At 30.8% G+C, this 14,420-nt stretch overlaps 1 protein-coding gene across 1 annotated transcript in view; it reads right to left on the bottom strand.

The window, feature by feature from the left end:
* Window positions 1-10,614: 10,614 nt before the first annotated feature.
* The window catches only part of LOC126884214 (zinc finger protein OZF-like), a 55,983-nt gene continuing 52,177 nt past the window's right edge, over window positions 10,615-14,420 (bottom strand). The window contains exon 2 of the mRNA XM_050650105.1: window positions 10,615-12,014. Coding sequence (XP_050506062.1) covers window positions 10,615-12,014 — 1,400 coding nt within the window. The remainder of the gene's footprint in view (window positions 12,015-14,420) is intronic.

Below are 14,420 nucleotides of genomic sequence, written 5' to 3' on the forward strand. Positions count from 1 at the left end.
ATCAATTATATTACAATTACAAACACAAGTTCATTTTCCAATTAGTATAGAATATCTACTAAGTTGCCATAAAATGGAAATATTTAAATTACTCATAAACTACTTGAAAGAAACAAATATAATCATTTAAGTGAAATACGTATAAATATAACAAAACTAATAAATTGAGGTAAAAATAAAATAAAAATCTGTGGCTAACGGACTCGCATCCAAGCCATTTTTTCACACGCACACACAATCAAAAAATAAATCCATGTGACGAATATAAATACCTGGGCGTCATCTTCGACCGTAGTGGAAAAGACGAACGAGAAATAGAACATCGAATCATACAAGCACGAAGAGCTATAGCATGTCTAAACAGATTCTATGGAGTAAAGAAATATCAAAGAAAAGAAAATGGAACATATATGAGACAATGGTTAAAACTATCCTACTTTATGGAGAATAGCCGAGAAATATAAGAAAAAGATCGAAGCCATGGAAATGGATGCCATCAGAAGATCGATGAGAATATCAAGAGCCGAAAGAATAAGAAATGAAGTAATAAAACAACAAATGAGTGTAGAGGGCACTATAGTTGAGGATATTGAGAGAAAACAGCTCATATGGTATGGGCATGTGAGCCGAATGGGGGACGAAAGATTGCCTAAAAAAAACTATGATGTGGCAACCCCCAGAGAAGAAAAAACGAGGAAGACCACCACAGAGCTGGAATCTGGGAGTTAGGAAAGCGATTAGCGCTCGAAATCTGAATGAAGACCTAACTCATGGTTTTATACAATTAGCAAAATGCTGAGGTTGTGAGAAAGCTTGGACGTCGTTGATTCCGCTGACATTGACATTGATACTGGATGCGTCGGTTCAGATGGCTGACACCTGATATCTGCTGATGGGAAATAGGTAGGTACTTCATTATTAAGGCTAGTTGGTACAAAGGGATATAACAACTCCCCTTGCAAGATGGAAGTTGACGCGTGGCAGCAACTTCCAGAGTGTCTGTTTGTTGGTATTCAGTGTGATTCGCTTTTCCTATGGAGTTTCTTAGGTGGATACTGGGTCTTCGTCTTGGAAGGATTTTATCTGGGAAGTGATTGCAGCAAGTGAATGGTATTTGAACTGGGTCACTTTTGTACGTAACATTGTCGTAAGCGTCGATCAATTTCTGTGAGTGTACTCTTGTACTACCAATAAAGGCATCGCACGTGGGTTGTAGTTTGAGCACGTGGTTGGTGTCGATGATTTCTGATTTTATTTCTCTGGATTCGCATTTGATGGTAATGGGCAGTGGGTCAGAAAGTATTATTGAGCCAAAAATTCATGCTGATCTTCTGAACGTTGTAGTTTTTAGCAAATGCTACGGAAGTCTGGCATGTTCTGGGAAGGCGTTCTTGTCGCTTCAGAAGTTGGGCTTCGCATACGGTGTCGTTGTCGATTGGGGTATGGAAGTATGTTGTAACAGTTCTTAGTTCTGGCTCGAAGGGTTTTGCATGACTCGAGACCATTTTTATTGTAAGGTATAACAATGAATTATCGTTTCGCGCAATATATTTATGTGTTTTTGTTAAAATTGAATGTAAACCTGTTCGATTATCCAGTATTGGTATTGGATAGAGACGATATAAAGTATATTGTTCTGCATCAGTTAAAGGAATAATTAAGACAAACAAATTCTTGTGTGTAATTGATAGGCCTGTTATTCGATAATATTGAGGCAGATTCGAAGTATAGATTGACAGATGAAGATTATTTTTCTGTAATAATTGTGATATATGCCTAAGCGCTTTAATTAAATTAAACGGAGTAATGCGATTGAGCTATGTGTAATATTTTTAATCGAGCAAAAGTTATAGCATTTACTATATCATTTAACTAATCTTCGATAAATGAATAGCTTTCAATTAGCAATTCACAAAAGTTCAGCATATCGATTTGAGAATTATAGAATTTTAATTGTTCAGAGATATCCATTATTGATTCTCGAATTTATTTAATAGTATTGTTGTCTATTCTGTCTTGTCTATATATGTTGTCTATAGTATTCTTATCTATTTATAATTTTCGGATGGTCGCGTTGAAGCTCTTAATGACAGAAGTGGCAACAGCTATTTAATTTTTTTCTATAGATTTTGATTTTCGATACTCATCGCGAGTTATCTTATTTATACATTCATTGAAATATTCGCCGTCTGACGAATGTAAGTTTTCGGTTTTTGATTTCAAAGCATATTTTTCGTATCAGCCATTATTTCTGTATATTTAAGGTTAACGGAACTAGAGATTTGTTTGAGGAGACTTATGCGAGTTTGGACTTTTAGATTTGAATGAGGTTTGAATGAGATTTGAATGAAGTTTGAATAAGATTTGAATGAGGTTTGAATGCCAGCATTCGAAGTACATTTTCTTCAGTGGTATCTAATAAATTGTCTAAGATTCTGGTATTTTTTTTGTCGATAACATCTTTGATTGGTTGCATGTCTTTGTATAAAAAGAAGGTCCATTTGTCGTTTAAAATTTTGAGATTGAAAAGATTAAGTGAAAGCGTAAAAAAAGCAGTGTTAAATATGAGTAAAGAAACATAAGTTAAAGCTTACAGAAAACAGAAAACAAAAGAATTGTGTGACGAGGGAATACCAAAAAATAGACAAGATATAATAGACAAGAATACAGAGAATTGAGGAGAATGATGAAAATAATATACAAAAACAAAAGAAAATACAATGAATATAAACTCAAAGAGGTCGAAGAAAGATTCCAAAAAAAAAGGCATTAAATCCTTTTATCGGGAAACAAGAACAACGGAAAGAGGATATAAGAAAAATATCCCATACATGAAAAATGATGAAGGTACATTAATAAATGAACCAGGCAGTTAATGAGAAATTGGCAAATTTTCTTTACGCAACTGCTATACGAAAATGAAGAAGAAAGGAGAATAATCCATGAAATTGAATATGACCTTGTAGTAATAGAAACTTCTACAAAGGAAGAAATAGAAAATGATATAAAGGGAGAAAACAATAAAAGTCTAGGAAATTTGAATGAAAATAAAAGAGCAGAAAATTTATCAGTCTTTCAACTAATAACAGAAATATCGGCGGAAATGATAAAAGTAGGAGAGAAAAGGCTACCCAAAGAGATACATAACTTGATAAAAGCACATGGGAAACAGAAAAATGTGCCATAGCAGGGGTATGTCCTATACACAAAATTTGACGAAATGAAAGGTGAAAACTATTATAGTAGAGACAATTATAATACGAGATATCGCGCTGTTATAAGTAGTTAGTTTAGACAATCTTGACACAAATCATAAGAAAAAGCTAAATCAATATAAGGAAAATATATTGGTCGAATATCAGGCAGAATTTAGAAATAATAGGTCGACGAGAGACCAAACGTTTGCGCTAAAAGGAATCCACACTACGTGCTACGAATATAAACATCAGTATTATGTCCTGTTCAAGTACGACTAAGATAAAGTAAAGCGGCAACAGATATACGATCTAATGAAAGAGATAAGCCTACTAATTAAAATCGTCATGATGAAAAAAAAATGCCTATGGATAACAAAATAAACGAAATAGCGAACAAGGGGCATAAACCAAGCAATTTTGAAACACACGAAGGATTACAGTAAGGGTACAAATTATCAATGACTCTTTTTTTTAATCTAATACTAGAAGGAATAATCAGAAAAAGTAAAATAAAGATGCAGAAAATATTTTCTTTTAACATGGCCATCAAAGTATGGCAATGTATAGATTTAACACTATTAATGACAAGTAAGAAAGGATTAATGAACAATAATATAATAGAAAAGAAAAGGGGTAAAAGATTTAGTCTTCTAATAAATAAGGAAATAAGTAATAAATAAGGAAAAGACAAAATGCATGATAATGGGAGAAAGAGATAAATAAAAAGAAGATAATTTTGCCTTAGATAGAATGAAAAAACTTCTGTTCGAATGAGTTTCAGAGTTTACTTAGGTGAGTCTGAAATTATGTGAAAATGGACACGGGGAAGGAAAGATAAAGACAAAATTAGCAAAAGGAAACAAAAAGTATGGAGTGTTGCGATCATTAGTGAAATTCGAATATGTCTCGAGAAGAACAAAAATTATAATCTACAAAACAGTTATCAGGCATACAGCTACTTACGCATGTGAAACATGGGTACAAAAATCAGAAATATATTTTTTAGAGAGATGGGAGAGAAAATACAAGAGCGATATAGAGAGGTGTGAAAATAAATAATAATAGAGTAGAAAGAATAATAAGAATTTTTTTTTTATTTTATAATGGCTTTGGCTTAGTCAATTAGCCAGACTATTTGATTTTTGTATGGAATAAGAGACTTAAATAACGAGTCAAAAATTAATGATGTCAATCAGAGTATATGGAATATGATATTTAGGACAAATTGAAAGAATGGGAAAGGAAAGAATGATGAAAATGGGTACTATCACGAAAATCAATACATCAAGAAAGAAAGATAGACCAGGAAGGATATTAAATGTCACAGTATATGAAGACTTACGAAAAAGTAATAAATATCGAGAATTGGAAAGAAAAAGCTTTAGACAGAAAACAATGGAAACAAGTAGTTAAGAAAAATGTATGGAAAGACTATAATAAAATTTGTATATTGTAAATATTTAATATTAAGTGTGGTATTATGTGTTTAATAAAAATAAATTTAATATTGTCTATATTAGGTATAGTAGTAGGAGTAGGTACAGTGTAGTATTATTATGTACTTAATAATAATTGTGAGGAAAAATAAATTTCTCAGCTCTATGCATTCGAGGGCTCTTGAGCTTAATAAATAAAATGAATTCTTCATGAAAGAAGATTCCAATAGTGTTGTTGACTGGGGTTAACATATATTGGGAGTGGATGACTGAAATGAGTCTAAGGACTTTGAAAGGGAATTCATGATAGATCATTTATTAAAATTTACTTTGATTGTTCTATTGGATTGGATTTTTAATAAAGTAACAGAATTTACGCGAGTTTCTTGGGTTTCGAAAGGGCTAATAAACTTATTTTGGGGTTGGATGCAAAGTGCTCAAAATATAGCACAATGGGCAAAAATGAGGAAGGCCTATGTCCAGCAATGGACGCAAAGGGCTGGAGGATGAATAAACTTATTTTGGGTTTTGGCCTTAGGATTACTTAAGTCCCTAAAGTACTTTCATAAAGAGTTTTTTCATTATAAAGTGTTTCGGGTGGTCTAACAGAAGTATATCCAAAAATTAGTGCGTAAGGTATAAATCCATGGGTTTTTGCATTATAAAATATTTCGGGTGGTCTAATAGAAGTATATCCAAAAATGAGTTTGAACGGTGTAAATTCGTGGGTATTGTTTTTTGTGTTATTGGGACAAATAATTGCATAAGGCAGAACATTGAACGGATGTTGATAGGGATTTTCAGATGGTTTAGCTATTTTGTCTTTAGATTTTAAGCAAAGATTTGTTACTAGTTTTCGTTCTTCCTCGTTAATATGTTTTTTTCGAAGTTGAGATTTGATGTCGTTGTTTCGGTCAATTTTACCAGAGTAATAATTAATGTTATCGTTTGATTGAAAATTTAGGATTGGGTAGTTTGAATAGGGTTTAATTGCGGTATCGGAAGAATCGATAATTTTGGGGATTGTGTTTGCGTTTACTATGGATGACAAAAATGTTTCTTTTTTATTCATGTGTTCTAACGTGTTGGAGGTATGGACTTTGTCATTTTTCTTTTTTGTACAAAAGTGCATCTGTATTCGGCAGATGATATGTTAGATTAAATATTTGTTCGGATCTGGGATCTATGTTAATTTGATTTTTTATTTGATTAGGGAAATCATTGCTACGAGAATTAGTTTTAGTTTCTACTTTGTAAAGAGGTAATGTTTTAACATTCGTAACTAATTTTTTGTTCTTGAAGTCTATGGTACATTCGTAATGTTCAAAAAAATCGAGGCCTAAGATTCCATCAAAATCAATATAGACCAGGGCGCATCTATAAAAATATTAGTACATTTGGACGTCGAGAGGTGACTCAATCTTTTTTGCAGAAATTGCTTGAAAATAAATCAAATAATAATATTTGAGTTATCCTCCCTCTCAAAAAGGTCCGGAACATTGTTTAAATAATCAAAATGTCAAAAAATTAAGGAAAAATTCGATTTTTTTCTTGGTTTTTTGATTATAACTTTAAAAGTATTTATTTCAGAGAAAAGTCGTACTGACATAAAAGTTGTGTAATTAAATTTCCTACAATATAGAATTGGTTAAAAATTTAAAAAATAGTCACCCTTGTTGCAAAATAGCAATAATTGTGAAAAAAATATACAAAAACAAGTATTCGCATTTTACGTTTTTCAACCATTTATGCTACACTTAGGACCTTTATATTTCACCCTGAAAAACTTTATGATACAGTAAAACAATATTGTAAATTTCATTAAGATCGGTTCAATAGATTTTGCAAAATAAATTTTGCAATCCAGCTTTCGTAAAAAAATTCATTTTTTCAAAATGTTACAGGACTGAAAATAAAGCAGATAGCAAGTTGAAATTTTTTTTGCTTATAGAAATGTACTGTACCTTTCATTTGCAATTTTGCAAAATTAAAATCGATTAACACCACGGCGTCAGGAATTTTTTAAATAAACATTAATTATTGGTGCTACGCGCAGGACAGCGGATAGTTTGCTCTGATTGGGCATTCCAATGACCTTTGATAATGATTGATACATTTTAATTTTTATTACATTTCGATATAAATAAATAAATTTGTTTATTGCAAAATAAAAACACATACACATCCTTTGAAATAACACTTTTATTAGCAAAAACTTTCTTTGTTCATATATTTTAACTTAAATAATAAAAGTTTATTATTTTTAAACATATGCAATTGTTTAAACAATATTTCACAAACAATAATAAAATTAGTTTGATTTTTGTGGAATTAAAATATTAAAATACAACAAAATATAGAGTAAGAAAATAATATATTAAAGATTGGAAGAAATTTTGGTGGAAATCAACTTGTGTGAATCGAACACCGCTGTCCTGCGCGTAGCACCAAAAATTATTGTTTATTTCAAAAATTTTCTGACGCCTTGGTAAATAATCGATTTTAATTTTGAAAATTGCAAATGAAAGGTACAGTACACTTCTATAAGCAAAAAAAAAATTTCAACTTGCTATCTTCTTCATTTTCAGTCCCGTAACATTTTGAAAAAATGAATTTTTTTTGCGAAAGCTGGATTGCAAAATTTATTTTGCAAAATCTATTGAACCGATCTTAATGAAATTTACAGTATTGTTTTCCTGTATCATAAAATTTTTCTGGGAGAAATATTAAGGTCCTAAATGTAGCATATATGGTTAAAAAACGTAAAATGCGAATACTTGTTTTTGTATGGTTTTTTCGAAATTATTGCTATTTTGCAACTAGGGTGACTATTTTTTAAATTTTTAACCAATTCTATATTGTAGGAAATTTAATTACGCAACTTTTATGTCAGTACAACTTTTCTCGGAAATGAATACTTTTAAAGTTATAATCAAAAAACGAAGAAAAAAATCGAATTTTTCCTTCAATTTTTGACATTTTGATTATTTAAACAATGTTCCGGACCTTTTTGAGAGGGAGGATAACTCAAATATTATTATTTGATTTATTTTCAAGCAATTTCTGCAAACAAATTTGAGTCACCTCTCAACGTCCATCTCAAAACAGATGCGCCCTGGACTAATATCTAAATTATAGATAAATACTTTATGGGGGTTTCCTATTTGGAAAGGGAATAAAGTGGATTCGGTGATAATAATGTTTTGGTCAGTATCACACTGTATGGTAATATTTTCGGGAAAACGTGGTTTGAAATTTTTCGCGGTATTTTCATTAAAGATAGAGATATCAACACCGGTATCGATAAGTAGTTTAAACTTGTTTGATGCGTCTGTTATATAATAAAGATTTTTTGAATTTACAGCAATAGGAGGGCTCAGAGAAATTGCTGTTCTGGAAAATTCAGACACGGGTTCATGTCCAAATTTAGAGTTTGGATCTGATTTTCTATTTGAGACAAAGGTTAGCTCATTGAAATGGCATTATCTGGTGGGTGATTTTGATTTGGAACTGCGAGAAAATCCTGATAGTCTAGGTTATCAATTAAATCGGTCGATTTATCGAATGAATGGTAGAAATCAGGAGGTGGATAATTATTATCGGAAAAATCGTCATACTGATAGCTTTCAATTGGATCTGAGGTATAATCACAGTCAGGTTCATAGTTAACGAAATGAGCTCTCTGTCTATCATTAAAAAAATTTGGGTTCTTATGAATTACAGAAGGTCGTATTTGTAGGTTATTTTGATTGAACTGAGGTCTTTGTTGGTCGTTAGGTCTAGTGTTTTGATAGGTATTATTCGGGCCGAAGTTTTGATAGCTACTGAAATTTCGAGTATCGTTAAAATTCTGGGAATTATTTTGGGAATTTTGTCTAGAGCGACATTCGTTGTTTGAGTGGCCGATACGTCCACAAAATGTGCATCTAGGTGGTTGAAAGTTCGGTCTTCTAATGGGTTGATTATTTTGATTGGGTCTTGGAGGATTGGGACGATTGGTTTTCTGTATTTCGAAATAGGATAATTGTAGCTCTCGTCTGATGCGGACCTGAGCTTGAAGAAGGTCTTTCGAATTACTAGCACGAACAATATGTGCAATTTTTGGATCAAGGCCGGTCAATAAGGTATTGAGCGCCATTGACTCGGGGCTTGTTTCTCTTCAGGAGTGAGGCCAGATTTCTGGATATTGGCATGCATTTTTGCGTTAAGGACTTGGACACGATTGAGGAATGTAAGAGCCGATTCATTCGGAAGTTGTTTGACTCTCTGTAAATCTTGTATGAGAGAAGATAGGTCTCTAGTGTCTCCAAAGTGGGAATTAAGAAGTTGTTTGATTTCAAGATACGATAATGGATTTCTAGAGCTTATGAGCTGCGCTGCTCTTCCGCGAAGTTTATTTTTTATGTGAATTACTAATAGTTGTTTTTGATCACGCATAGACATATTATAGGCATAATCACAAGCATTTAGAAAAGTTTGTAAAAATATTTGATCGCCTTCAAATTCGGGTACGATCGAAAATATTTCGGATAGTTTATAAGGTTCTACTTCGGGTTCATTCTCGATTTGAGATACGGGGACTGCGGGGCGAGAAATGTTACTGTTGTCAGTCATGATGATCAAATAAATTTAAATAAAATAATCAATATCTCGAATAATAAAAATGGCCAAATAAATCAATATAAATAAAATAGGTAGTCAATATATCAAAAATAGAAAAAAAAAAGGTCAAATAAAACAATTTAAATACAAAATAATCAATATATCAAACAATAATAATAAAGAATGGTCAAATCAATCAATTTAAATATCAAATAATAATCAGCAATAATAAGAAATATCAGAAAATGTTTTTATAACAACTGTCCGATTAGCGAAATGTGCGTGTTTCAGACGTGTATATAATAACAATATTGATAATAAAAAGTAATATTTAGTAGTTGTATCAAAAAAATGTTTTTATAATAACTGTCTGATGAGCGAAAAGTGCGTGTTTCAGACGTTTTATAACAACAATAATAAATAAAAAATTGACGATTTACAGTATAAACGTCAAATGGTTAAAAAGGCTTAATCAGAAAAATATTTAGTGGTTGTATTTAATATTAAAAAATGTTTTTATAATAACTGCCCGATGAGCGAAGAGTGCGTGTTTCAGGCGTTTTATAACAACAATAAATAAATAAAAAGTTGACGATTTACAACATAAACGTCAAGTAATGAGAATAAATATGTAGTTGTCTTTATTGATTTTCAGTATAATCAATATTGGAATATCGAACAGTATTCAATAATAATAATAATGTACAATAATGTAATAATAATATACGAGATGATTCAATATTAGACTTAGACTAAATCCAAAAACATCTAGTCGTCTTGTTCTCGACAGCGTCTCTACCAGGGGCTTCACCAGGTGTTCCTAATCCGTAGATATCTGCAAAGTGATGACGGCTCTGCCTTTTGGATGGTTCGTTTCTGAATCAAAGGATTGGAATCCACCGTTGTCAGTTAGGCCTTTCCGTGTTCTAACAACGTTTCCAGATCTTACTGACTGCGCCAATTTTTATATCACTTAAAACTTTTTAGACTTTTTAAAAAATATTTTATTTTGAAAATACAAAGAATCAAAGTTACATGTACTAAATCTAAATTATTACGAACAACAAATTAAAGCAGACAGATGGTTTTATACAATTAGCAAAATGCTGAGGTTGTGAGAAAGCTTGGACGTCGTTGATTCCGCTGACATTGACATTGATATTGGATGCGTCGGTTCAGATGGCTGACACCTGATATCTGCTGATGGGAAATAGGTAGGTACTTCATTATTAAGGCTAGTTGGTACAAAGGGATATAATATATATATATATATATATATATATATATATATATATATATATATATATATATATATATATATATATATATATATATATATATATATATATATATATATATATATATATATATATATGTTTTTAATTACTGTGAATTTTCAAATAATGTCGTTTTAAATTAGTTTTTGCAGTGTATTGGTTTAAACAAATTTCACACTTGAACGGTTTTTCTCCAGTGTGAGCCATCAAATGTTCTTTAAAATGAATTGCTTGAGAAAACTGTTTAAAACAAATTTCACACTTGTATGGTTTTTCTTCATTGTGAATTTTCAAATGTCGTTTTAAATAAGTTTTTGTAGTAAATTCCTTTAAACAAGTTTCACACTTGTACGGTTTATCTCCAGTGTGACTCATCATATGCGTTTTCAAATTAATAGCTTGAGAAAACTGTTTAAAACAAATTTCACACTTGTATGGTTTTTCTTCATTGTGAATTTCCAAATGTCGTTTTAAATGAGGTTTTGTAGCAAATTTCTTTAAACAAGTTTCACACTTGTACGGTTTATCTCCAGTGTGACTCATCATATGTGTTTTCAAATTAATAGCTTGAGAAAACTGTTTAAAACAAATTTCACACTTGTATGGTGTTTCTTCATTGTGAATTTCCAAATGTCGTTTTAAATAAGTTTTTGTAGTAAATTCCGTTAAACAAGTTTCACACTTGTACGGTTTTTCTTCAGTGTGCATCCTCAAATGACTTTTCAAACAACGTAGTTGACTAAACTGTTTCAAACAAGTTTCACACTTAAATTTTTCTCCGGTATGCAATGTCAAATGTGCTTTCAAACTATTATTGTCACTATATTGTTTAAAACAAATGTCACATTTGTACGGTTTTTCTCCAGTATGCACTTGCAAATGTCTTTTCAAATTCATTGCTTGAGAAAACTGTTTAAAACAAATTTCACACTTGTGATGTTTTTCTCCTGTATGCACTCTCAAATGTCTTTTCAAACTTCGTAGTTGAGTAAAGTATTTAAAACAAATTTCACACTTAAATTCTGTGGGTTCTTCTCTAGTATGCCCTCTCAAATGACTTTTCAAACTACTTCCGTGAACGAACTGCTTAAAACAAATTTCACACGTGTACGGTTTCTCTCCAGTATGCCCTCTCAAATGTATTTTTAAGGTTTTATTTACACTGAACTGTTTAAAACAAATTTCACACTTGAACGGTTTTTCTCCCGTGTGCCCTCTCAAATGGTTTTTCAAATCACGGTTACTAATAAACTGCTTAAAACAAATTTCACACTTGTATGGTTTACGCTTGTCAATTGTTTGCTCAGTATGTGTACTCAAATGTCTTTTCAAACTGCTGCTAGTAGTAAACTGCATGCAACAAATTTTACATTTGTAAGGCCTTTGTTCAACCTGCGTATTTTTATTTAATATTTTATCTTCAGATTGTTGAGCTGTATAACTTCCTTGGGATGAATGTATCATTTCCATAACGTTCATGTTATTTTCCTCCTGGAGGGACCCTAAAATACAAACAAACTATAAACAATTTGCTGGAGCAGAATAATAATTGGAGAAATAAAGGAGTATAATGAATAAAGTAAAATTGTTGCCTAAATTGATCTTTCTAATTGAAAGGTTTATTTCAAAAACAACCAATGTCACAAAAGATAAATTTTTTGAAATGAGTAAAAACTTAATAAAATAATAGTACAGTAGAAGGTCGATAATCCGGACGTCAAAAATCCGGACCGTCAATAATCCGGATTTGTATCTAGCAAAAATATCCGATTCTTTTAAAACGAATTAAGAACTTCGCTTCGAAAAAACGAACCTCTAGCAGTTCAAAAACCTTTTACACATTTTTTTAAAAGCTCAAATAGTGTCTAATGTTTTTACTGTACTTACAGATGTTGCTATAAATAAATTACAATACAGTGTTTGAACATAAAAAAATGTTTTGATTAACTTTACCTCTAGACACTCGACTGTATAAGAGAAAATGGGAAATTTTAAAATGTTCTTGTATATACATGTGTATACTGGCCTTTTTTTAGATAATTTCGATAATCCGAATAATTTGATAATCCGGATGGGGTCCGGTCCCAATTAATCCGGATTATTGACGTTCTACTGTATTTAAGTCAATGTTTAAGTCAAAAACAGTGTATTTACAAATCGTTATAATTTTAGGACTATGGCGGTTCGGTCACGATAAGTTTCTCACAAATGTAAATGTTAATTTGCTATCAAGTAGTGCCAATAGTTAAAAATTTCATAAAAGTGACATTGGTTGTTTTTGAAATAAACCCTTCAATTTATTCCTTCATTCGATCTTATTCCTTACAGCTTAATGAAAATATGGAGACTAATGTCTAATGTCTACTGAAGTTTTTTTGATATGTTAAAATGCTATCAGGTCATAAATTAGATATACCACCTCGATGTCAGACGTTTTGTTAATAATTATTGTAACGAAAAAAATGGTATTTAGTTAAATTTAGTCGAGGAAATGAAGCTGAAAAAATGGCAAAACCTCGGCAATTTTTTCGTCCAGCATCGATTTGTACAAAAATTTGGGATTAGGCTCATTTCACCCTCTAGTTCATTTTCTATATTGAGCCGTTGTACGCTTTTGATTTTTTTAAGGGTGAAAACTACCCCTAAAAAACTACTTGTAAAAAAATATAAAACAACATTTTAAACTTTAATATTGTCAACATTTGCTTCTTATTAGTTACATAATGATTTTTTTATGCTTTAAGATATACTATCATAATATTTCAACTATTAAAACCACCCTTGTTGGGCCTATATATAAAATATTACTTATCCTAAAAGAATAATTTCGGCTTACATCAATTTACATAAAAATTTGGGATTAGGATCATCTCACCCTGTACTTCATATTCTATAACATTCTCAAGGACGTCGATTATTTTTAGGGGTGTAAACTACCCCTTATTGTCAACAATTATATAAAAACATTGTAAACTTTAATATGGGTAAAATTTGGTTTTGATTGGCTAAAAAAATGATTGTTTTATGCTTTAGGATATAATATCATAATATTTTAACTCTTAAAAACCACACTTAAGAACATTACAATTTTTATAAGTAGATAATTTAATAGATCTATACAGAAAAAAAGTAGAATTAAAGAATTACAAAAACATTTATTTATACAAAAATACGAATTTACAACTATGTAGAAGTACAAATACAAATAGTTTTTAAGTCATCTTCCAGTATACGAACCAGTTCTGTGGTATTATACATGCATTGAAAATGTTCCATAAGTGGACTATTCGAATATTTCGAAAAAAAAATTATTTTTATAAACATAGCTCGTTTATTTTTAGCGATAAAAAGTTTCTTCAAAAATTATTTTGTAGGGTTTTTGAGGAACTATAAGATTGTGTAAATTAAATTCCGTTAGATCCCTTACTTTTTAATTGGGGTGGGTTTAAATGGCTCGAATAAGGGGATGTTTTCTCGTAAATAGAGGTTTTAAACAGCTGTATCTCGCTACCTATTCACTGTAATGAAAATTTACGCACAATATAATCTTAGTTATTAAAAAGCTGCAATTTAGTAATGTATCATTTTTTTCGTATCTTCAGTATTTTCGGAGATATTTGGAAGTAAAAGGTGAATAATACGAAATGTCAAAAAATCATTTTTTTTAAACTCCAATTATTCTAAAATTAGGCCTTTTAAATAGGTCAAACTTCTTGGGTGTATTGACAATACAAATATACAAGGAATTACAGAAAGTTGAAGACCAATTTTTAATTAGGAGGGTAGTTAGGGGATTATTTTCACTGATTTTTTCGTGGAGAAAAGCTGGTACCGACTTTTTTTTATCATAAGTCGCTCTATTTTCGTGTCAGAAATTTTTTGAAAGGTTTAATTGTATACTTGAAAAA

Source organism: Diabrotica virgifera, chromosome 5, assembly GCF_917563875.1.
Source record: "Diabrotica virgifera virgifera chromosome 5, PGI_DIABVI_V3a".
NCBI lineage: Eukaryota > Metazoa > Arthropoda > Insecta > Coleoptera > Chrysomelidae > Diabrotica > Diabrotica virgifera.